The 25,376-nt window shown below is 35.1% G+C and overlaps 6 protein-coding genes across 7 annotated transcripts in view; 5 read left to right on the forward strand and 1 right to left on the reverse strand.

The window, feature by feature from the left end:
* Window positions 1-1,212: 1,212 nt before the first annotated feature.
* LOC113494519 lies at window positions 1,213-2,173 on the forward strand. The gene is made up of 2 exons (XM_026872898.1): window positions 1,213-1,257; window positions 1,585-2,173. The coding sequence occupies exons 1-2, from the start codon at window positions 1,255-1,257 to the stop codon at window positions 2,119-2,121; spliced, it is 540 nt and encodes a 179-aa protein (XP_026728699.1). The 5' UTR covers window positions 1,213-1,254; the 3' UTR covers window positions 2,122-2,173.
* Window positions 2,174-8,303: 6,130 nt separating this feature from the next.
* Window positions 8,304-9,728, forward strand: LOC113493942 (putative uncharacterized protein DDB_G0281733). Its single transcript, XM_026871986.1, has one exon. The coding sequence runs from the start codon at window positions 8,304-8,306 to the stop codon at window positions 9,726-9,728; it is 1,425 nt and encodes a 474-aa protein (XP_026727787.1).
* A 1,962-nt stretch (window positions 9,729-11,690) lies between these two features.
* LOC113494433 (probable ATP-dependent helicase PF08_0048) lies at window positions 11,691-14,300 on the forward strand. Its single transcript, XM_026872763.1, has one exon. The coding sequence runs from the start codon at window positions 12,179-12,181 to the stop codon at window positions 14,285-14,287; it is 2,109 nt and encodes a 702-aa protein (XP_026728564.1). The 5' UTR covers window positions 11,691-12,178; the 3' UTR covers window positions 14,288-14,300.
* A 488-nt stretch (window positions 14,301-14,788) lies between these two features.
* On the forward strand, window positions 14,789-16,938 carry LOC113494434 (kxDL motif-containing protein CG10681). 2 transcript variants are annotated; one of them, XM_026872765.1, is made up of 4 exons: window positions 14,789-15,005; window positions 15,472-15,645; window positions 15,949-16,335; window positions 16,900-16,938. In XM_026872765.1, the coding sequence occupies exons 1-3, from the start codon at window positions 14,866-14,868 to the stop codon at window positions 16,292-16,294; spliced, it is 660 nt and encodes a 219-aa protein (XP_026728566.1). In that variant the 5' UTR covers window positions 14,789-14,865; the 3' UTR covers window positions 16,295-16,335; window positions 16,900-16,938. The 2 variants fall into 2 exon arrangements, with proteins under 2 accessions (XP_026728566.1, XP_026728565.1); XM_026872764.1 differs by lacking the exon at window positions 16,900-16,938 and having other exon boundaries at window positions 15,949-16,880.
* A 2,335-nt stretch (window positions 16,939-19,273) lies between these two features.
* On the reverse strand, window positions 19,274-20,196 carry LOC113494436 (ubiquitin-conjugating enzyme E2 T-like). The gene is made up of 2 exons (XM_026872768.1): window positions 19,819-20,196; window positions 19,274-19,500 (listed from the first exon to the last, which is right to left on the reverse strand). The coding sequence occupies exons 1-2, from the start codon at window positions 20,072-20,074 to the stop codon at window positions 19,283-19,285; spliced, it is 474 nt and encodes a 157-aa protein (XP_026728569.1). The 5' UTR covers window positions 20,075-20,196; the 3' UTR covers window positions 19,274-19,282.
* A 319-nt stretch (window positions 20,197-20,515) lies between these two features.
* LOC113494435 (oxidative stress-induced growth inhibitor 1-like) overlaps window positions 20,516-25,376 on the forward strand; it is a 42,929-nt gene continuing 38,068 nt past the window's right edge. The window contains exon 1 of the mRNA XM_026872767.1: window positions 20,516-20,752. The gene's annotated coding sequence lies outside the window, so the exon portion shown is untranslated. The remainder of the gene's footprint in view (window positions 20,753-25,376) is intronic.

Here is a 25,376-nt window from a genome sequence, read left to right on the forward strand (position 1 = left end):
AATATTAAACAATTTATTTATTTTATGAAAATGTCTTCCGACTCGTTTCTCAATAGAACAAAAAATGACAAACCTTGGTCTATGTACTAGAAACTCCAATTTTACCGATAACCCAATCTATTCTTCCACGCATGTCGAATGCAAACTCTATCCGAAATTATGATTAAAAAATAATCAGGTAAAAACTACATAAGAAATTAATTTCCCGATGACTAAACAGTTCAGAGCACTTTGAATGAAAACAAAGAAATATTTGAAATACGATTTTAGTTTTTCTGTAACAATGTGGTTCAGTCATGACTGGCCTGTTGGTCTAGTGGGCGGGCAATGACTGCTATACCGGAGGTCGTGGGTTCGATTCCCGTCCAGGACAAATTTCTGTGTAATAACCACGATCTCAATGATCGTGCTCCGTTTCTTCTGTGCCTCGGTATAAATTATCATAATAGATAATTTTATATTTAGAAATATATGTGTGAAGGGTGGGCGATACGGGGCTGTCTGTGTAACTTTGTCATTCAATAAGTGCTACTTTGTAGCCTATTTTGAATAAATGTATTTTGATTTTGATATGTATAAGTATGTTTATTAGTCAAGTACTAATAATAAAACCTAAGCTAAGCTTAAGACTAGATGGCGTTGAGTGAAAGTTGTCAAATTGAAGCATTACTAGTACCTAAACCTATCTTACTAAAAATGGAGGAGGAAAACATAATGAAAGAAGTTTGAATTTATTGAGAATTTATCTTATGATTGATATAAATCTGATATCAGAGTTTGATTCGCCTGCAGACCTATTACGTGGTGTAACATTTCCTTGAAAACGTAAGTGTGCCTTTGACTTGGCCCATGGTCATACCAGAAACGATCACTGCTATAAAACATTAATAAATACAATTTCAAGATACACCTAGGAAATATTAAACATATATTTAATTTGTATATATTAGGAAATTTAAATAAGACTAAAGGTTTGATGAAATCAATTTACATATTTCATATTGCTATAAAATATATTACATTGAAAAATGTTTCTATTAGATCGATCGCCTACTAAATGATACAAGTTTCTCGTGAGTTAACAGGTAGTTTTTTTTTACAATCGCTAAAGGTAATAGTGTAAAACAAAGTTATTTCAAAGTTAATTGGAAGCACCACCATAAAATTGAAATGGGAATAACTTGCAGTTAAAAATACATGTCCCTCCGTAGTCGGCTACTTCCGGTAAAATGGTTTGAAATTCAATAAAACAATATGGTAAGAACAGTTTTTATGCAATATTTGTTGCTAATTACAAGATCATATAGGTTCAAAGACTGGTAATAATCCTATATAATCATTGCTAAGTCCTGAAGTCACTGAAATCGTAAACATCACTTTTAAACTTAAGTATATAATTAAAAAAAATGTAAACTGAGAGGACTCATCATTGGATGAGTTTCCAAAAGCTTGACTAATTTTAACGTCAAACGAATCTCCTAAACGTGAAATACTTTAAGATTTTTTAACCTACAGTCGATTTCGCAATCAGCGTGTCTGGATCTTTTCCATGTTCTCGCCAACTAAAACTCATTTATCTCGCAGCTGACAAAACTCTCCCTCCTCGGCATCATCCTATCCCCCACACTCGCACAATTCAGCCTCGGCTCCATACGACCCGACGTCAGCTTCAATGAAGACAATGACCGTTTCGACGTCACCGACTTGATGACCAAGAGAATGTTCCGAGAGACCCCTAACGTTGAAGATGGGGACAGTGATGAAGAAGAAGGCTTCAGGAGGAATTTCCGCGGTGGAAATAATTACAATCAACTACTAGACATACTCACACGAAAGCACGCAGAAAATATGTTCCATTCCAGGAAAGCTGACGGTGGATTCGCGTACGATAACAGAATGGACAGCAGCGAAGGCGGATCAGTCGATGATTTTGAGGCGAACCTAGAGAAGTTTAAGAACCTCAAGGCCAACAGACGGAACGTAGATGACTTGAACAATGTCCATGGATATCGGAAGTATAGGAGAAGCATGAAACCTGATCCAGTTGATGAAATCATGATGCATCATGCGGTGCCTATTACCTTCGAAATTGATGGCTACCTGATACCTCCGCTGAAATAACGCCAAATTAAAATAAAACAATTGACTGTTCAGCTTTCTTTTCAATACCTACAAATAAAATTATTTATTTCTTAGTAACGATTTATTCCGAAAACAAACAAAAAAAAAGTTCCGCTATTAGGTAGGTAGAGTCATTAAAGTTTAGAATGGGTATGAATCTTATTTTCATGCAAAATTCTCTGCCATCTGCAATATCCGGCCTACAAACATTGTCGACGCAGAGTTTTACAATCAAACAAAACATCATAAAAGTTAAGATTGTAACATTCTGCTCTGTTGCCTAAAATCTAATTGTAGACATATACATAATGAAACTCATGAACATCTTGGTGAAAATCATTACACTGCATGCAGCCATGAAATGCCTATTACAATCTCATGCTCAATTATAGGTCAATCGTTTTATCTCTTAGTAATTTCGCCATTAATCCTCCTTTCTGAAAGCCAAGAGTTTTAATGGATGCACTTTCATTATCGGTGTTTGAGGATTCATCATACTCGTAGCAGGCGGCATAACTTCGAAGCGACTTCAATGATGCCATATTTCACCATATTCTGAAAATTAAGAATTAATGGATATCCAGAGCTCTTTATGAATGTAAGTCACCTCATGAAATTGTTTCAAGAATTTTCCGATTATTGAGTAAAACAAACAGCACTTAGACGTAGTACAACCCGAACCGAAGTTAAGGCTCAAAAGAAGAGAGAAAGAACGACAGAAAGTATAAAATAAATGTGGCTGGACTTTTCCTTCGCTTCACACGTTTCTGTGATAAGTCCCGTCTTTCTAACTGGAACTCGCTTATTTTACAGCTGACAAACTGTCCACGGCGGTTGCAAGTTTTCCGTTATTAGGGACAGTGACGATGATGCAGAAGATGAATGAGGACACGAGGAATAAAGAAAGGACTAACAATAGGGACTAAAATTAATCGCTAATGATGATGAAATCCGAACTGGTTTCGGCCTTAAGGAGTACAATAATCGAAAGCTTGAAGACCGCTACTAGTATTACATGAAAGAATAAGTCAGATATGTTTCTGCCCAAGAAAGCTGACGAGGGCTTAACGTGTGACGATTGAATGGACATCGAAGCAGGAACGCTAAAAGATTTGAAGGTTAATCTAGAAATCTTTAAGACACTCAAAATTTATGACGATATGAAACCGAAGAAACATGGATTATCTCGAATGGAAGTTTAAGTTTTGGCAAAAAGTCATCCAGGTTGTGTCGATGACATTACCTATGATTTTATGGAAACTAATACTTATTTAAGAGCTTTGAAAAGGAAACCAAATAAAACAACTGAATTTAGAATTTTGTCTTTTCTTTCTTACGGACCCTATATACCTACATAATTATATATTTAGTGTCGCATTAAAATTGAATTAATTGAATTGTGTTTTTGCTCCTCCACCATCACTAGAATTAAACTACAGTTTTATCCGAGTCACGTCATACTAGCTAGTCGACGTAGCATTTCGTATGAAATTCAAAAAGTGGGATTTGAACATGACATAACACGTTAAAACACAAACATCACAACACAGGGTCTATCAGATCCACGTGCTCATATGTAGCAATAGACTTCCATTAAAATTAGTTCATTGGTTTAGCGGAACAACGGAATAATAAAAATTTCGATAAATATTATTTGTAGCGTCACTTCAATAAATGGATTTTGATGTTATTTAAATAGTTATCTAGGATGCTAGTTCATAGAGAAGTTATAAGTTTCAGATATTAACCACTTAGGTACCACCTATTAACCAGAGAAGTCAACTTACCGTTTAATAACTGCAATTCTTATCCAGGATGTACTGTTTCATATAACAACAAAACGTTAGCTAAGTTTGTATCATTATAAAGTAATCACACTTATCGCCGCAGTATTTATTTCGCTGTTTACTAAACTAAGGCTCTATACACACGTGTTACAGAGGCAGAAAGTAAGCAGTTGCTAAAATCTGTAAAGACATTATAATTGCTGTAATTGTTTGAGGATGGTTCAGTATCTTGATCTGATGCTGAGATCCCTATCTGTAGGCATCATTAAACCATTCTTAAGCAAGTCATGCCATAATTGCTCGCTTGTGTTAAGCTGGCCTCTTTGCTACCGAGTCGCAGCACCAATAATAAGGAAGCCTACATCACTCCGACAACTACAGGGCAAATAAAATCCCGAATTTTAGTTCCCGAAAAAGAATACAAAGCCCTGAAAACAACAGCTACATTAGTCGCAGGTAACTATGACTAGACAAAAAATACGAAAAGACGTGTTCTTGTGAACACACCCTAACAGTAACATTGTGTTAACTTATAAAATACAAGTTATTTGCAAATTCATCGATAAATACTAATAGTTACAAACGACTATAATTAATAAACATTGAAAGGCTACGAATATATACAATAATAACTTTCGGATGTTCTTGTGTGATTCGAATTTGAGAACAACGAGTTATAAAACCATGTACCTACCTAAGTATGGCAAAAAATAATTACTACTATAGTCTTTTTACCACCATGGTACCTGCAATCCCTATACAAAACCTGGTTTGAGCGTTGTCTCCATCGACAAGGGGTCTCACACATCAAAGGAATGTCCGGAAGTCAGAAGATGAAGTTCCTAAGACTTTATTTAAGTGAAAAAAACCTGAAGACATTAGTAGAGAGTAAGACAGACAGCAAAAAACACAGAAAGGTAAAGCTCTTTACTGCATTGAATAAAATTCGTATCATCATAAAAATGGAAGAGTTTAATAGTGCAGGGTGACTTCAAATGTTACTAGTACAGATAATAATTAACTATCTCAGTGAAACTCATTACACGCAGCAAGCAGACATGTCTATAATTACCAATCTCATGCTGGATTATAAGTCGATAGTTTCATCTTTATGTAATTTCGCGATCAATCCTCCTTGCTTATAACCAAAAGTTTTAATGAATTTGCTGTCATTACCGGTTTGTATCGATACAGCATGGTACGCGATATACTTTAGAAATGACGTCAACGATCTCATATTTTATTCTATTTGGAATATTAAGCATTATAAAAGGAAAGCCAAGTTTCGACTCTTCTTCCGGCCAAAGCGAACTCCAGAGGTTGTTGCAAGATCTTTCTAAACAACAAGGTAAATACGATATAGCATTAAGTCATCACGAAGACGGTCCTAGAAGCCACCATGAAGACAAAGCTCGGATATCTCTCCACGAGGATAGGTACAGTCCCCGCGGCCACGAACACCACCACGGCTCCTCGTACGAGAGACAGGAGAGCTTCGACAATCGCCCCAGCTTAACTAACATACAGAGCCTTAATCTATTCTACAAAAAGAAACCAGCGCCAGGGTCCAAGACTAGTGATGTTGACAATATTCTTGGAAATCTACGAAACGAAGACTGCGGTAACATAAAAAACTGTAAATTTAGAAACTGGAAAATGAGAAGCCATGGAAGGATTCCATCAAATGATTACAGAACAGAGTACGAAAACATCGACGAAGTTCTCGAGTTCCTGAATGACCTAGATAGTAATTTAGAAAATGGCTACAACAGCGCGAGAAATAATGTACGTTGCCGAGGAAATAACTGTGGTAGGACTAGAAATGATGACGACAGGGGGGACAGAGATGACAGAGACAATTTGCGCTGCGCTGGTAATAAATGCCCAATAATTGGAAATGACAGCACTGACAGTGAGGTCATAATTCCTTTGGATGGGGGAAAAAATTTGCGTTGCACAGGAAATAGATGTGCTAGGAACAAAGATGATAGAAATGATGATGACAGAAACAATTTACGTTGTACGGGAAATAGATGTGCCAGGAACAGGAATGACAGAGATGATGATGACAGGGATGATGGAAACAATTTGCGTTGTGCTACAAATAGATGTGCTAAAAACAGAGATGATGATGATAGGGATGATAGAAACAACTTACGTTGCACAGGAAATAGATGTGCTGGGAACCGAGATGATAGAGATGATGATGATGATGATGACAGGGATAATGGAAACAACTTTCGTTGTGCAGGCAATAGATGTGCTAAAAACAGAGATGACAGAAATGATGATGACAGGGATGATAGAAACAACTTACGTTGCACGGGAAATAGATGTGCTAGGAACAGGAATGACAGAGATGACGATGATGATGATGATAATGATAGAGCTGATAGGAATTATATTCGCTGTATTGGAGATAGATGTAGCAGAAATGTTAATGACGATGACAGGGATGATAGAAATAATCTGCGCTGTGCTGGAGACAGATGCGCAAAAAATAGAGATGATGACACTGACAGGAATGATAGAGAGGACTTGCGATGTAATGAAGATAGGTGTGGAATGAACAGAGACGAAAATGACGATGACGGCGACTTACTGCGTTGTGCTAACAATAAATGTGGGCTCAATAGAGATGACAACGATCGAAATGATTTGCGTTGTGACGGCGATGTATGTGGTTTAAATAGAAACGATAGACTCGATAACGACAGAAATGCTGATAGAATAGAAAGAGACAACCTGCGCTGCCGGGGCAAAAGATGTGCGAGAAGCAGGAATGATGATAATGATGAAGATGCCAATCGATTGTACGGACATAAAAAACCTAAACAATACAAACTTAGTAATGATTTAAAAGCAGTCGTACTTGATTTATCAGACTTAGACCATTTACTGTCAAATTTAAACGTTCGCAAGAATCAATTAAGAGGTGCAAAGCTACTAGAAAATGTTGATTTAGCAAATCTACTCAGCTACACCAACGGTAATGATAAAAAAGCTAATGTGGAAGCTGTCGTTTTTGACTTGGATAAAGAAAAAGATAGAAACACGCTCACGAAGCAAATAAAAAGGTTACTATCACAAGGTAATGTGGCATCGAAATAATTAGCTATGTATTGTATGGACTTGTTGCGGATTTATAAACGAAACGAATTGTATTCAAAGAATTTTTAATTTGCAAATAATGTTCACTATAAAATAAAGTGACGTTAAATCTATGTTATGTTTTTGATTACCCTTTTATATTATAACCCTCTTCAATAAACTTCGTATCATATTGAATAATTACATGACTTAGGAAATGATGCATTTAAAATTTTATAACAAAAAAGAATCCGTACTTATGAACATATAAATGGAACTTCAATAATTTACCAATTATACCCGATGCACCAATTATACCAATTATGCCCATCTTTATTATTAACCGATTTATCTGCCTTGTCAAGGTTCCCATAATCACAAACTACCATGGATGCATTTACTTAACCCTATATGGGAGTCAATTTTCAACAATCAACAGCTAACAGTTTAAAGATTTTTATACATATTTCTTTTATGTGTTTATGGAGCCCACAGAAATTCCCGTAAAAATTTACAGTTCTTCAGGGGCTAATACTCTCATCCATATACTAAGCTGTAAGTCAAAGTATCTTGTAGATAATAATTAATGACATTCCTATGTTAGGTATTACATGTACATTTGTAGTTTAACAACAAACAAACATTCGTACTTTTCTTTTTATCGTCTAATAAGATGGACTGTTGTCTGTGCTTTAACAAACTCCGCAAACCTATGTTTAGTATTCATATCGAAGCGAATGTTTTCATCTGTAAGTAAGGGTTCCTAATAAAAAATACCAAACAACTTAGTTTATGTCGCCTATACCTACCGCATGTCATAGTTCTATTAAAATTCATCGGTAATTTATTTATTGCCAAATGCAGATTTTGAATAAGTTCATTTACAGTGATAGGCAATCTTTCTATAGCTATTTCAGCTAGTAGAAATGAAATTTGAGTTTTAGCTAAAGAGAAATGTCATTTTATTGGGGTTGACCAAGAAATCCGAGTGAACCTTGCAATAAACGAATAAATTACTTTACGATATTAACATAATTAGCAAGGTATTTTTCGACCAAATCGAACAGTAAATGTTATTTTAATCTATGTGCCCCCCGAAGGTAGCGTCAGTTGCTTCTTTGCTAGGTACATAAGAAGTATTTCCATAGAAACATAAAAACAAATTGTGGGTTCCTAATTTCATGCTAAGTTATCGAAATCGATGCATCGGCTTCGTAATCAAATTAGGTTTGTCATTTGGAACCAAACTATGCTGCAGCTGGTTACATAGTTAGTTGCATAGCATGCTAAGAAGCTCAGAAAGCAATGGCAACAGAGATCACATATTTCATTTTATTTGGCCTTCTTGCTTCATCAAGGACTTCGACGTCTTATAGAAATTCAGGTACAAACCATATTGAATTTCTCAAACGCCTAGAAGAATATTACGATCAAGATAAATACGATAGCAGTCGCGACGAGAACAGTTCTAAGAGTCATTATTCGGACAAATATCGACAACCATACGATGATTCACCATCAACGTATTCAAAAAACAATCAAAGCGAGGAAACTATTTTTCAACCTTTTGAGAATACCGCAAAGGATGATGTGATTAAATATAGGGCCGTCTCAAAACTACCACATTTAAACGCCTTCCATGAAGCGGTTACTGAACAAGGAGCAAGTTATAACATGGAAAACGCTGGTTGTATGGAGAAGTGGGCGCAATGTACACATGTTGTGTGGAAAGTAGGCAAGATGATCGAACAGGACAGCCCGGCGACTGTTGGTGAGGTGCTAGACTTCCTAGTTGAATACGAAAAGATCCTAAAAGATAAAGGAGAGGTCATTGCACATCGACCCAGAACCTACGATATACCTAGCAATGATGGTCACACTGGCATGAAAATCAACAACAAATATTTATTACGCTGTAAAGGACACGGCTGTAGCTTCAATAAAGACAACAGGCAAGGTAGAGATGGTGATGATATAAATAACGCCGGTAACAGATATCTACGACACCGACACCATCGACATGAGAATAACAAAAATAGCCTACGATGTGTTGGAAGTGAGTGTGGGAGAAACAGAGAAGACAGGGATGACAACGATTATAATGATGACAGGTATGATCGAAACGATAACCGGAATAGAGATGATAATGACGATGACCGCGATGACCGGGAAGATCAGGATAATCGAGACAATCGAAACTATCGGGACGATCAAAATAATCGAGATGATCGGGATGAACGGGACAATTGGGATAATCGATATAATCGCGACAACCGAGATGATCGAAATGATCGGGACAATAGAGATGATCGTGACGCTCGTGGTAATTGGGATAATCGAAACGATCGGGACAGTCGAGACGATACGGATGAACGGGATAATCGGGACGATCAGGACAATCAAGATGATCGGGACAATCGAGATGGTCAGGACAATCGAGACGATTGGGACAGTCGAGATGACCAGGACAATCGGGACAATAGAGACGATCGGGACTACAACAAAAATGGCAAACAGGGGCTTCGCTGTGTCGGAAACAAGTGTGAGACAAATCGGGACAATGGGATTTCTAGAAAAGAATTCCGATGTCGCGGTGATAATTGTATCACAGATGACGAATCAGAGGATGTTGATTTGTCAGATTCCATTAAAGAACATCCAAAGATTCAAAGACTACTAAAAGATAGAGAAAAATTAATTAATAAGTTAAAGAGTCTCATGTCTAATTAAGTAATATGTAAAAGACTCATAAAGCATTTAGAATGGAACAGTATGTAGTTGCGTCACTACTATAAAAATTGTATAATGTAACTGCGGAATAAATTATGTTTAAAAATAGAAAGTGTATTTCTTATTGAATCTCAAAAATTTTGTAGTTGAGTCATTTAGGGTTGAAAAATAACTTAAGCTAAGTAGTGCCATTAAAAGATCTAAATTAAATTATATTGTCCTGAACTGTCATCAGACTAAAAATACTGAAATATTTCAATAAACTTGTCAATACAATTGACTTGTGGTCTACAGACAGAGACAAAGAATAGGCAAAAACCAAAAAATTCCATAGTAATATATTTTATTTTAGTATTCAAGCTTTGATCCTACAATATTCATCCGATCTTAGATTCTACTCAGTTTGATTTATCTCAGAGCCTCCTTTATAAGGTGAGATACCTATATAAAGCAGCAAATAGCTGATCCCACATGTAGTTTTCAAAAAGTTAAGCTAGCAACTGCTCAAAATTTGTCTCGTGTTGTACAAGTCAATATCAGTAGACTGTGAGCTTATGACGCACTCATTTCCCGTTCTAATCTCACGCTCAATTGGAAATCTAATACTTAACTTTAAATAAAATCCTTATCAATTACATTTATCTTTAGAAACTTAAAAGTTGTTTTTTGAGCACAAAATTAACGTATACCAAGGTATGGTATACGTTAATTAGCAAATATGGGATTAAAGACACTTTTTCTTTTTGTTCTGGTTATGATAACATTTGCCTCCGGAATCAATGAAAAATTACTTCGACTCAAACAAAATGTCCAGCTGCAAAACAAACTACGAAAATTGTTGACTTTGAAAAAAAATGATCTTCTGCAACATTACCGGGGCGAGGGTAACAGATATCAAAGTCATGAGAGCTATCACCGCGGCTCCTCTCGAGTCGACAACCATCCAAGCCTTACCAACATCCAGAATCTCAATATAAATTACGATTCCGACAAAAATATAGCAAGAACTAACAATGACGACGAGGAAATATCCAGGATCATGAACACGGAGACCGACAGGATGTGCAGGAAAACACCAAAAGAATACAACTGCGTACCTTCGACTTGTTCAGGAGGGAAATGTCAAAGCAGAGGCAGAGCAGGGTATACCGATGATAATGATGGAATCGATGAAACCGAGAACGTTGACGAAGTTCAAAAGTTTTTGATGGGCTTAGATAGCAAGCTGGATGTCGGAGGCAATTACAACATCGACCTACGCTGTGTAGGTAACAATTTGTGCCAAGGAAGAAATGATTTAGGCCAGGATAATAACGAAAATACAGCTCGCAACGGAAAGAGGTTATCCGACCAAGACGTGTTGCTATCTTTTAACAAGAATGGTTTACGTTGTAAGGGAAACTGCGCAAAACACGGGGTCAATCATGATAGGTATGAAAATGCTATTGACCAAACAGATTTACGTTGCAAAGGGCGCAGCTGCGGCAGGAGCGGAAATGACAATGACCGTCGGGAAGATGAAGTCAAAGTCGGGAATAACGTGGACGCTATAATATTAGACACATCCATAGATGACTTTATTTCAAAACTGAATTACAGAAGATCCGATGTATATAATGTTAACTAAAACAGCCTCAACTGCCGTTCTCCCGATAGGTTATAATACACCTAAGGTTTAGTCTGTAATGGGAATTTTGGGTAGATTTGAATTTTAATACATTTTAAGTTCCTAGGTCTGTTAATTTATTATCTTGGCATATCGTACACGTCTTTATTTAAGTTTTGGGTTTAATAAACATTGTTATTTTGGCATGAGCCTTTGACTTCTGACCTTTCTTTTATACCCGCTTCATTTAGTCATGCCAATCATACACAAACTAATTTAAATTGAGAATCATTGTTTTCGTATTGCAATTCGCAATGCTCAGAAAACAATCATTTGATTCTTTTTCAATTCGAATATCAATCAAGCGACAATGTTGTACAACCTTTTCTGGGGTGTTATTTCACAGGAAATAAGTATGAATGTAAAGAAAACATGTGTCGTAATAATTTTGCTTTTTATTAATATTTAATACATACAAGACGGTAAACGACCACTCGTATTAAGATCTTATAAATTACTGCAACTATACTTTAAGATAGCAGATTTTATAGCCTAGCAACATCTACGGTTTATTATTTTGTTTTGCCAAACGAACAAACCGTCGAACGATTAGCACGTGTCATATAATATAGTCAATAAAAATTAATTACTGCAACGAGCTTATCATCCACGTAACAGCAAGACTTATCTCGGTTTTCCAATCACACGGTCAATTAGATGCCGATAGCCTCAGCACTAACTAGTTTCTCAATCAATTATATTTTCAAACAGAAACCTATAATGAATTTTTTATAATTATTAGTTTGAGTAGGAAACCTAGCATGTTACGGAGCAAAATTTAATAATGACGTCTAAGGTATCTTATTTTGTTTTACTTGGAATCATAACGTTCTCTAGCAGCAAACCAGCGCCCAAAGAAGATACATTTTTTGTTAAGAATGAACATGAACTTCAAAGGTTGCTGGAGGCACTGGCTAACCAAGGTAAATACGACATAGAGTTAAGTCGGTATGACGACAGCCCTGATTCATTAACTGATGACAAAAGCCGCTTCCAACTCGATGAGAAGCCTCGGAAACTATACCGGAGCGACAAAGCAAGGAGCCGATACTCCCGCGGATCGCTCGAACAACTAGATGGTGATGTCGCAGCCAATCTCGCTAACTTACTCAATAACAACATTCTGGACAAAAAGAGTGGCAACAAGCGGATTAGCAGAAATGACAACAATCTACTTCAAAAGTTATTTGGTCTAGCAGGCGATAACAATTATTTAGGTAGAGGGGATGAAGATAACGAATATGAAAATGATGAAATTTTAACATTCCTAAATAACCTACAAAAGCAATTAGAAGAAAATGGCGATTACGAAGGATTTTTCCGTACTAAAAATAGGAACAACAGGAATGACAATGACAGGGACAATAGAAATGATGACAGGTATGACAGGGGTAATGAAGCCAGGTACCTAGACGACGGGGATGACCGATACGATGATAGGGACGACAGAAACAATCGAGACAGGAACCAGGACTACAGAGATGACAGGGTTGCCGATAAGTATGGAAGGGGGGGAAACCGAGCAAAAAACGTAGATGACAGGGATGATCGATATGACAATAAGGATTATCGAGGAAAGAACAGGGATGACAGGGATGATAGGGATGACGATAGAGGTAACCGTGCAAGGAACTATGATGATCGGGATGATAGAAATAACAGAGATGATAGAGATGACAGGGATAATAGAAATGATGGCGACAGAAATAATAGAAACGATGATGCTAGAAATAATATAAACGATGATGACAGAAAAAATAGAAACTACGATGACAGAAATAACAGAGATGTACTAAGGAATAGAAATGATGACAGGAACGACAGAAATGACGATGATAGGAAAAACAGAAATGATGACGACAGAAACGACAGAAATGATGATGACCGAAACGACAGAAATGATGATGACAGGAAAAACAGAAATGATGATGACAGAAACGACAGAAATGATGATGACAGGAAAAACAGAAATGATGATGACAGAAACGATGACGACAGAAACGACGATGACAGGAAGAACAGGAACGATGATGATAGGAAGAATAGAGATATACTGAGAATCAGAAGTGATGATTACAAAAACTACAGAGACGCACTGAGGAACAGAAACGACTTGGATAGAAACGACAGAGATAGAGATACTCTTCGCTGCCGAGGAAACAAATGTTACAAAAGAAGTAGACACGATTACAATGATGGCGAGTTAAGATTCGACTCCAACAACTATGTTAAGAAATACAAATTAAACGAAGATACGGACGCGGTTGTTCTTGGGCTAACCGATGTAGACCGTTTACTGACAAAACTAAACGCCCCGAAACCACAGCGTTCTAACAAACTAAGAGCACAAAAATTACTCGAGAACATTGATCTGGATAAACTTCTCGACAGAGCTAATAAGGATAAGCGGTCAAACGTGGAAGCTGTCGTCTTCGACCTCACGAAACTAGAAGACGGGGACGTGCTGGCTAAACAAATCCAAAGGTTACTTTCTAAGAATGATCAAGGATTGGATGCGGAATATGAAGACTACGGAAATTTCGTCGAGGACAACCTAAAACTCGGATCATTTAACCTGAAAAAGAAAGCGTACAAACCAAGATCTGACTCAAAAATAGTTGCGCATTCCGAAGACAACAACAATGTTTACGTTCCAAAATGGTTGCTCAGTGAAGTTTTATCGAAATCCAAGTTGAGAGACGCAAGTCCAATACAGTTGCTGAAATCCGTGCTACCTTTGACGAAACAAAAAAAGTCCAGAGTAATGAGAATTTTTGATAAAAAAGATTTGTCAACTTTACCCCCTAAGAAAATATTTCGACGCAACTTTGAGCACGACGTTGGAGTTCCTTTCCACTTAGAAGTAGAGGGGTTAGGCCAAGTTAAACCTTAATGGATTAAATTGAATTAAAAGTTCATGTTGTTTTTTTCTACCTTTATTTATGTGAGCGTGCGGGTTAAAATTACATGATTTACTGTAGTTATATTCAAAGAAATAATTTTAATAATCTCACCCAGAAAAATCAGACTGCAATTTATTGTATACATAACAATTCTCAATGTTGCCTGGTATTATCATAATAATATAGTAAGTACATATTATATCAATTTTTAAGAGTAACTTATTGTGGAGGTCATGCATCTACCATCTACCGCAGACACAGAACATTCTCTGTCTACGATGTCTAACCACGGCTGGGCAAGGTAGTACAACTCATGAAATCATTTTTTGAAATATTTGAAAAAGAAAATAATGCGAAATACTGCAAAACACTATTAATTAAATACCTTATAAAAAGTAAGAGGTTCTTAATCCGGTAATTTTGCTTTAGGAAAGCCTTTGCTAGTGAAATGGAACGTTAATGTTGACATGACAGTTTCAGCTATGTGACAGATGTCACATTCTCAATAATTCTCATTATTTTGTTGTTGCAATCGATATTTACGAACTTAGTGAAATATAAACTAATAATGGCAAACGACACACCTGAGAGTGATTTTTCTATAGAATGCTTCCAAAATTACTCCGCTCCTGAGGTATTTGTGCAAGGATTAGCTGGGATGGTAAATCAAAATGATGTGGAGACGGTTATTCGTGCGCAGAAGAATATGTGAGTTTAAAAATGGAATTTGTTTTTTTTTATTACAAACTGTAGAAAATAAAGAACAACACTTGCGATATTAATAAAAAAAATAGCGGCCAGTTAATTGAAGCGTTGATATAAATAATTTTATATCAGCAAAAAATATGCCCCAACAGCCTTTTTTCTGCTATTTTTTATTTCAATTGCAAACTACTTTCGCCCTATGACGAAAAGGTTAAGTTTCCAAATAGTAGGAGATTTGGCAATCCAGAAATCTCATCATAAATATGCAGTATGTATGGTACACAATACTAAAATTCCTAATTTCATAAGTTTTTAAATAGCGCCTCCATTTCATTACATTCTATCAAAACAAGAATAAGTAGTTTTACCTGTAAAAAAATTGTTGTTCTATTACTAGGTACTACTTTTACTTCTATATTTAAACAAAAGCACAATATCATAATTAACTTTCTCTAATTTCATACTCCAGGTTACAGAGGTTTGAGAAGACTACTGAGATGCTGACAAACTGCAACCAGCTGTCGGCGAGCCGTCTCCGAGCTGCCTCCACCGAGTTCAAGAAGCACACGCAGCTGCTGCTGGAGATGAGGAAGGACCTGGAGTTCATATTCAAAAAGATTAGAGCTATTAAAACTAAACTTAGGTATGTGGATGTATTAATATTTCGATTTTTATTTGAAAATACTAATAGCTCTTGGTTTTGCTATTTTTTTTTCTGATCATGCTTAAGGTTACATGTCAATAAAACTAAGTACATTACGTAATTGACTGCATATAATATAACCATATGTGAAAATGTTTAAGAAAATATAATTTTATTAAAGGGATTAAACAACATTAAAGATAGAATATAGATAGAAATAAAGAGCTCTCTTCTATTTTATAAATTCACACTTTTCTCCTGGAAAATAAACCAAATTATATCATGACTTTAATATGTTTACAGCACCCAGTACCCAGAAGCCTACAAAACAGCAGTGGCAGCTTCAATAGCCAACAGACGACCCGTTGATGATGATGATGATGAAGAATTCAAGCCATCATCAGTCATGGACCGACCGGAATCCAAAATGGTGGCCACTGTATCAACAGAAACTTTAAAACCTACCACAAGCGAATCTGGCAAGAAGTCCAAGAAGAAAGACCAAAGTGATGAGAGCAATAACAATCAGGACGCCAGTGTTGCCAGTGAGGAAAAGTTAAAGGATGTTGGTAGAAAAAAGAGGAATAGTAGTTCTTCAGACACGGAAAGCGCCAGCTCCGGTGATGACTGCAGCACAGACACTGGCTGAAAATATGTACAGATTAGAAAATGTCACGCAATATATTTAAGGTAGTATAAGACTGCACTGAAACAAGGCTTGCTAGGTTCTTAATTCAATGTACTAGATAATTAATTCTAAGGCTAACAGTCTCGCATTAGGCGAAAATCTGACCTAAGAATTAGAATTTAAAAAACCGCATTCATGTCAGTCAATTTACGTCATCAAAAGCGCTTTACTCTGTTAGCCATATAACAATTATTTATAAAGATTACTGCAAATTGTCGAGAAATGAATCCTTTAGTCACTATATCAATGTTTCGTTTAATGATTTAGTCTAATTAACCTTTAATTAAGCGATTAAGGATCGAGGTTCAGTGTAGCATTATACGACTTTGAAAGCTTAATGCATAATTTTGGAGATTATTATCTATTTAAGTCTAGACAAGTATTTGTCTAACAGTATTTAATCTTGTTCTGCTTATAATAGCTAACTATATTATCTTCATACCTACTACCTCAGACAGCCGGTTATTTGCTTCCATGTATATAAAAATACCAGCTGTTGCCCGCGACCTCGTCCGCGTGGTTAGAAGATATAAGTTATGATTTATACCTGCCCTATTTTTTTTCACATTTTCCATTGTATCTTCGCTCCTATTAGTCGCAGCGTGATGGTATATAGCCTATAACCTTCCTCGATGAATGGTCTATTCAACACAAAAATAATTTTTCGATTTGGACCAGTAGTTCCTGAGATTAACGCGTTCAAACAAACAAACAAACTCTTCAGCTTTATATATTAGTATAGAGTATAGATAAGAGGCCTAGATTTCGAAGTACCTCACAACCATAATTTGCGCTGTTGGAGTTTATAAAGATCATATCATTTTGATTAGTAGCTCGCTCCAACTGGATGCGTAAAGCGAAGGATCTGGTGTTGTGGTGCACCTTGGAGGAGGCCTGTGTCCTACGCGATATACTGATGTATTGATTTCTAAAAGATTACGAGTCGTACTTTGTGAAACGGAAATAATATGTTTAATTTAACAAAATGTACTGTTTTGGCGTTTAGTTAAATACAACTGTAGCTATAGTTAAATGAAAGAGTTCTGAATTGTAAGTCCTAAAATTGAAACAACCTGTACACAAAACTTGTAATAATCAAGTCCTAATCTTGGGAGCAGTTTATATTTAAATGCGAAAACATTATTGTGATTATAATACAATCATGTCAATAACCAAAACCAAACTGATAACCAAAATAATGTGAAATAAAAATAAAAGTACAACATGCATCTAATTCAATGGACTTAAGAAAATACAAATCAATCATAGATTTTGAAAGTCTTGGAAACCAATTTATTCAGAGAACTCCAAGAAATCGCGGAAAGACAGAAATTTGAAACATGGGAATCGTAAATAGTAAGGATTTCATATCTAGGAGAAAAGTGGATGAAGCAATAAGCAATTCCAGGAGGAGCAATGATGGGCATGTGTATCATTCTAACTTATTGCCTATGCATATCAGAATTATCAGAAAATTACATATTAAAACAGTTGCTGGAATTTAGACCTGCAACTATGTGCATAATAATTCAATCTTTGAAACCCTAGTTCACATGAATACTTAGACCTTTGTTTAGTCCTAGCTACCGCATTAGGTTAAGTAACTTGTAATGGTAGATTAGTGTTATAATTAAATAAATAAGTCATTGTGAGGTATTGAAATTGGAAGAAAATTATCTATTTATGCTGCTATTACAGCATTTAGGCAAGATATATGTCACAAAAACTTAATCTGCTTTAGCCATTAATAAAATGATTAAGGGCTTGGTTTACCCTCACTCCAAATCCCGATAAATTAAGTACTTGAGATTTTTTCAAACAAAGATTGACAAATTTTTCATTAATCTGCCAGATATAATACTACTATAATAGTCATTGATTGTGAAGCAGGCGCTAAGAATAATTATACTATTATAATGATGATCGTGATTAGAATATTAACATTTTCTTCAAGTACAGCTTACCAAATAGATTTACTGGTCTATAGTTGTATATAGTAGATGTAAAAAAAAAAAATAATTTGGTTTTTATTATTTATAGTGTAAGATGGCTGTCTATATCACTAAGTTTAGTTTTAACACATATTTCTTCAAACAAAATGTTTCTTATAAAAATTGTTGTAAATTGTTCACAAACATCTAATATAATTTTTAATTAATCTTAATGATTTAATTCCGAGGAAATTATGTAAACAGTGTTGAAATATACCTAATAAAATAATGTTAAACACACAAATTATAGACAATTTATTTACCCTTTTTATTAAAATAAATTATAATAAAAGTATTAAAAAGGATTATATCAGTTTGTTTATTTTTAAATACTAATTATTATAAAATTATAGGCACATGGATTTATAACAATTAAATGATGTTGCCATCTTTTGTTATAAGTATTGTTTTAAACATTGCTATCTACATTACTTTCACTTCGATTTATTTGTTAGTATTACAAAGACAAATATTCTTAAATTTATTATTTACAAAATTATGACCTAACATGGCTTTTTCCTAAAAAAGATATAATATTTGCTTTTTAATTAAATATTGTTCTTTACTTGTACAAGAGAGCAAAACAAAACGCCTGGCAAAGAGATATGGCACTTAAAACTCTAAAATCTGCTACACAGCATTATAAAAATATCCTAGCATTTGAACCATCAAAAATGAACCTATAAAACCTAATTAAATAAAAAAGGAAAATGATAGAATTATGTATTCTTATAGCAAAGTTCTTATTCAATATCAACAGCACAATTTTTTTTTATAAATTTTTCACTGTGAAATACTCACTACTTATGACAGTAATGGCCTATGGTTCAAAATCTACTTATTATTTTCATTTATTTGCTTGCTTTTCTGACAAGATATCTCCGACAATGTGTGATTGGCATATTCTGGGATTTCTTTCAGCCATAAAAATAAGTTAAAAAGAAATAAATGAGTCTTATCATGGCTTAGCATATTTCTCAGTATATTTCCTTGCTTTTTCTATATATTCCTTAATATTAAATTTATATTCTGTAGCTAAGTCCATCATGAGAGGGTCATCCGGATTTGGGTTTCCCAGCAAGGTTTGAAGTGACACTAGGAGAGTTTCTAATGTGATTGTAGGTAACCAAGTACCATGGGGAGGCATTTTTAACATATCCATGCATATTCTGCCACCTAAAACAGAATAATTAAATTTTGTTAATAATTTACATAAGGCAAGCTTAAAAATAAATGTTACTTTTATTTTAGAGATCAAAACTGATGTTGTTCTATTAAGTAGAGGATGAAATTTCATTACAAGTATATATTACACCAAGCAAGCCAATACTATCTGCTAAATTGACTTCACTGAAGTAATCAAAACAGACACATAATTTTCCACTAAATTTGAATTAGTTCTAGAATGTGCAAGCATATGTTTTTAACAGCAGTAATGCTTGTGGCAACAACAACTGCGCACGTTACTCAATCCGCCGTAACGTAAGTAACAACCTTTGTCTATGTTCGGATGGTACACCGGCGTTATGAATTTCACCAGCGGCGGTTCAAACGGATACTTCTGTGGAATAGTCACTGTTAACTTAAAATATCCATTTTCATACGGGGAACCTGCCGGTCCTTGCAGTGTGAAGTTTAAAACGTCGTAAACATCGTCTTTTCTTGGCTGACAAACTATTCCCCAAGGAGGTTTTGTTTCAAAACTCTTTACTTCTCTAGCTAAGCGCGCCATACGAGCGCTGGGTATCATTATGCTTGTGTTATCAACTTGACTAATTGTTTGAAATGAAGGACTTTAACAGAAACTTGACTAAAACAGAAAAAAGTACAAGCGAGCGTTTTTTTTTTTTGAAAAGAAATGCATGGGCCACCGTCCTGTAGTTGATCGATTGATAACTGACATTGACAATTCATTGACTCTAACGACAGAACGCTAAACTTTGCCTTCTTAAAATAACAACTATTTAATTAAAGTACTTATGTATTCACTACATTTCCGTCTATAACACTATTTCATAATTTGGTCATTTTTCTATACGTTTTGTTGTTTTACAAGGGCGTACGTAACTTTTTCTAATTATAATTTTAACTCTTTTGGGGTCCATAAAAGACATCGTGTCCGTTTTTCTGAACGCAGCTAATACTTAAATGTCAAAATAATATAGTAACGCCCTCTGGCTGGAGAATTTTGTACCAGTTTCGTCTTGTAAAAGATCAACCTAGCTGAAACACCTTACTGAAGGTTATTACACGTTTTAATAGCTTTCGTGTGAATTTTGTAGATATTTCAGTCAAAATTTAGATAGAACACATCGTAATCTTAGAGTTATTCACAGGTATAAAGTTTCACGTAAGCCAGTTTTGTTAGTGCAATTTGAATCATTTAGTGAATAGCTAGACAAGACACCACTGCAACACCGTTAAATTGGTAAGTAATAACTTTTTTCTGTATTATTACCACTGTTTAATTCGATTATTGTTAAAGGAAAATTATGTAAAACTTTTTTCCTAAATGCTAGTGCGGATAATCAATAATTTTAATCGTACTTGCGGGTTGAATAAATACGAGCATGTGATGTCTAAATTATTTATTTACGTTTATGTGGTAGTGTTTATCGATCTGCAGGGCTTAGTGCGAGCAAAAGAGTTTTAATGCAAGGTGTTTTATGTAATCCGATAGGATGTGTGCCGCAAAAAAAGCAATAATCGTCGATTATGTTATGATTTGTCTGCAGACTAACCACCGGTTAATGTCGACGTTTCTCGGAATACAATATAGTGTGTTGCATGGAACGTGTATTACCGGCCAGTATACGACTCAATTCTCGTAAATAAACCTCGTTTCTTTCATAAAAACCATAACGCTTTGAAAAGCTAGCACTCAGGAGGGCGATTTGTCTAGATCGATCTTAATCATTCAAAATCTACTCAAGTCTACAGGGTTGGTTATAATTACCACCTGTTTCAACTTCATTCATTTTTTTTATACCAAAGAAAATAATTTAAAGCTGTAAATAATATTTTATAATGTATTCTAAATTCAAAAGTTGATGATACTCTGTTGTCTTGTCAGACAGTTTAGAAAAACAAATCAATGCAACCTTTGCAATATGCTGACCTATTTAATTCGTGTTATTTTTCTGCCAAGCAGTTCTTATGCAACTCAGATATTTTTAAATGAGAAGACACAGTTTCCATGAGTATAGGTCTAGATATAATTCACTTCAAAAAGCCCCCATATAAGTATAATTATCTTTTTACGAAAACCTTTATAGGTATGGGAGCGTGGTGACGTAATTTATTTGAGCTAAACCAACCACCTAACCTAACTAATACCTAAAACTAAAAATAATCCACTACTGTATAACCTATTGAAATGTAAAATAAACAGGGATATTTACAATGTACAGGCATCAACACATATTGTAAATTCAGACAATGATATTGAACCTAGTTTGTTGTCAAAACATGATGGATAGGTTGTATAAGGTTATTTTAAGTAGTTATAACAATTGCCTACAGTACAAAGTGCCAATTATAGTATGTTTGAAGGTATTATAATCTTAAAGGAAATCAGTTATTTGGAAAAAAAATATGAAGGCAGTAAGAAATTGGCGAACATATAAGGTTTGCTTACGCATATTTATCGGGAACGATATTAATACCCGATATAAGAAACTCCAAAACTAAAAACTACCTTACGGAAGTTAATACAATACGAAATTGTAGGGAAGTTAACGCATAAGTTTAACAAACAATATTTTTTTAACTCCTTGGAACGTATCACGACATTCGTTGATTCAAGATACCGTCTCTTAATCTTCTATGTTGCCCTCTTGACGGAGTGGTTCTGGTCGTCATTTCATCTGTTAGTAGCTCGCCTAGCAAAACGCAGCCATTCCTGACTGAATGCCACCTTGGCCAGATATTGTCTCATTTACTCTTAAAGTAAGAGAGACCAAGAACTGTCTTCCTTCTTCCCATCCTCCAGCCAGCCGGCTCCTGTCACAAGTGCCTATTTCGTACCTCCATTTCTGCCTGCTTTACATGGCCTTCGTATGGCACTATAACGCGAATATCAGAACCTGTTTTAGAGTATTAAAAAAAAATCGTCTGCCGCCTTTCCCTTATTCTTAGTCTGAGTCCGGTCAGTGACCTGTTCATAGGCGGGACGCCCGGGACTTAACCTTTCACATTTACATACAAACGCAGAACTGTTAAAAAAGGAATAAAAAAAGTATTAAACTCATGACAATTCAGCAAATATCTACACTAATAATACATAGAATGAATGCGCGAATTGCGGTTTAAAAGGCCGAGTGTCGCATCTTTAAAAACCTACATACTGTATGTGGTCTTTTAAGATTTATTTTTTATCAAATATAAGACCGAAATGTTGATCCTACTTTAAACTTTATTAAGTCGATCGGTGTAATCACGTGCTGATAATCCCAGAAACTTTAGATATTAATAACATTGTGAAAGTGCCTTAAAAAGTGTTAACTTGTAATTCAAGCATACTGATTTCCGTATACCTTGCCTACATGTTTTTCAAAAGACAAACAAATGAACGACTTACGATACAAACAAAACATTGTTTATAGGTATTTGACTGCCCTGAATATTTAATAGCCGTAAAATGCTGACGCAATTAACAAATAATGCAGATTTGCAAAATGAATTATATTTATTATGTTAAGTTTACGCACGTCGGATTACAAACTAATCATATTTAATGTGCGATGTTTTGTATATTACTAAACATTCAGATCCTCATCTATAGCGCACTACAAATATACTAGTGTCTGTTTTTCCACATCTTCCACATCAGCAAAACTTCCACTAATTTCTTACTAACCTTTAAGCTGTGGAAAAGGCCTAAAAACACTAAAACCATCTCTTCCTACAATCCTACTAATAATATAAACGCGAAAATTTTTATTTATGGATGTATGGATGTTTGTTCCTCGTTCACGCAAAAACCATTAAACGGATTAAGACGATACTTGGTACACAGATAGTTATAACCACGATTAACTAATAAGATAGCTTTTATCCTAATTTTATGTTCCCGTGGGTCCATTTTGTAGCGGGCGGGACCGCAGGCTACAGCTAGTAAAGAATATTTATGTAACCTCATGTACAAAGGGCCATAAGCTTCATAAACCACAAAACCATTTATGTTACCTTCATATCTATTTTGTCCTACGATAAAAATATATCTGTTTACTTTCCAATATCATGGGAATATTCTCTGTCTACGTTATTGCGTAGTAGCCTCATTAGACCGACAGTTGTAGGTCAAGGGCGGGAAAAACGAAATTCTAAATGAGATAGTCGTTTATAATGAATTATTAGCATGGACAGTGAATGATCTGAGGGTATTTACAGTAACGGAGATTATTTTTTAGAGGAGAGTAGTGGCATAACTGATTAAGTGGAATTTGAGGCTAAAGGGATCTAGGGTTTATAACATAAATACTAACATTAAAATGAATAGGAGTTTGAAGAGCCAACAATTACATCTTGAAAATATCCCTTTAAAAGCTGGACTATGAGATTTTCTGGTTGTAATAAAGTGCTTCATATTTCTATCCCTTTTTCGTGTCTAATGATAAACAAAAATGAAAACGAACTTATTTTCAGCGGTCACCGGAAATGGATTAAATAATTGCTGCTTAGCTGTCTTTTAAAATACTATCGATAGACACACCCTTATCATTACTATCAGTAAGATCATGTCTACAAAATAATACACACATTTTCATTCTTGAAAACAAATAAAATATTCCATCCTACATACGTCCCACTGCTGGGCATAGGCCTCTTCTCATATAGGGAAGATTTGAGCGTTGATCACCACGCCAGTAGCGGGTTAACAATAAACAAATAGCATGAAACATTTTCACACCGTTATCAACGCATTAATATACGAAAACAGCTATAAATAAAACCTGTTAATAATACGCAAAACTCTGGTGACGTCACGAATCCCGCAGGCCCTACCAAGGTCATTAGTTCACTACCGCTTCCGCACTGGAGCGTCGCGTACTACGATAGAAGATGGGCTCAAAATATACTACGTTATTATTGTAGTAAATAATAATGTAAACAAGATCAATGAAGAGTTATAGTATTTGCCCATTACGAACTATATTAGCAGGTCTTTTAGATATTGCTATATTGTCTTTCACTATTAGTTAGTAGTAAGTAATACTATGATCGGTTAAGAGTCTTTTACCCACATTCAAATAGTACAAAAAATTCTGTCAGAATTGAAGATATTTTTTCGTCGTTTAGTGTTCCATACATTTATTTTTTATTTACCGTTAAAAGTTTTACTATGTGTACTGATTTTTACTGTATTCTAAGTTGCTTAAAATATTTAAAACAATTGTATTTGACTTGACTTTCGTTCATTTGAAATTTGAAATTCACATATTGTTAAAAAAACTGCAAAACCTAAATAAAACTGAAAGGGGTCGGTTTTATTTAGAGTTACATTAACCGCAAGTTGACAGTCCGCATCGATAGCCAAAATGAAAGAACTTCTAGTCGTCGTAATCACTGTGTGATATTAACGAGTTATTCTGAAACGCTTTCTAGAAAAACAAACATTTTGGCTATTGCATATACGACTCTTCATTCGGTTTCATTCGTTTTTTCTCATCAATCTTCCAAATGACGTCATTAGCATGCAAACAGACTACTCCCAAACATGCAAACACTTTAGCTACAAACATTATCGTAATTCTCAATTAGCGATCAATCGAAAGCGCAGTGTTGACAAAAAAACTATTATAATCTTGAAATCGTTGTTAAAAAAGCAGTACACATGAGAATCCTTCTAGGATTTATTAAGCGATGTCAGAGGCTCGCATGGGTTTACAAATTCGGACTCCAGGCTTTACATCAATTAAAGTCTATAAAAAGAAGGAAAATAATTACATGTATTTGATGTACTTTTAGTTCGATAAATGCACTATTCAACACAAAAAGAAAATCGATTGGCACAAATAATTCCTGAATTTTACCGCATCCAACAAAATAAA

This window comes from Trichoplusia ni, chromosome 5 (genome assembly GCF_003590095.1).
Source record: "Trichoplusia ni isolate ovarian cell line Hi5 chromosome 5, tn1, whole genome shotgun sequence".
Classification (NCBI taxonomy): domain Eukaryota; kingdom Metazoa; phylum Arthropoda; class Insecta; order Lepidoptera; family Noctuidae; genus Trichoplusia; species Trichoplusia ni.

Bases quoted from the DNA above. Each gene is read 5' to 3' on its own strand.
- LOC113493942 (XM_026871986.1), top strand. From the start codon at position 8,304: ATGGCAACAGAGATCACATATTTCATTTTATTTGGCCTTCTTGCTTCA.
- LOC113494433 (XM_026872763.1), top strand. From the start codon at position 12,179: ATGACGTCTAAGGTATCTTATTTTGTTTTACTTGGAATCATAACGTTC.
- LOC113494434 (XM_026872765.1), top strand. From the start codon at position 14,866: ATGGCAAACGACACACCTGAGAGTGATTTTTCTATAGAATGCTTCCAA. The intron at 15,006-15,471 runs GTGAGTTTAAAA...TTCATACTCCAG, and splicing joins ATTCGTGCGCAGAAGAATAT to GTTACAGAGGTTTGAGAAGA. The intron at 15,646-15,948 runs GTATGTGGATGT...ATATGTTTACAG, and splicing joins GCTATTAAAACTAAACTTAG to CACCCAGTACCCAGAAGCCT.
- LOC113494436 (XM_026872768.1), bottom strand. From the start codon at position 20,074: ATGATACCCAGCGCTCGTATGGCGCGCTTAGCTAGAGAAGTAAAGAGT. The intron at 19,501-19,818 runs GTTGTTACTTAC...ATTCTGTTTTAG, and splicing joins CCATCCGAACATAGACAAAG to GTGGCAGAATATGCATGGAT.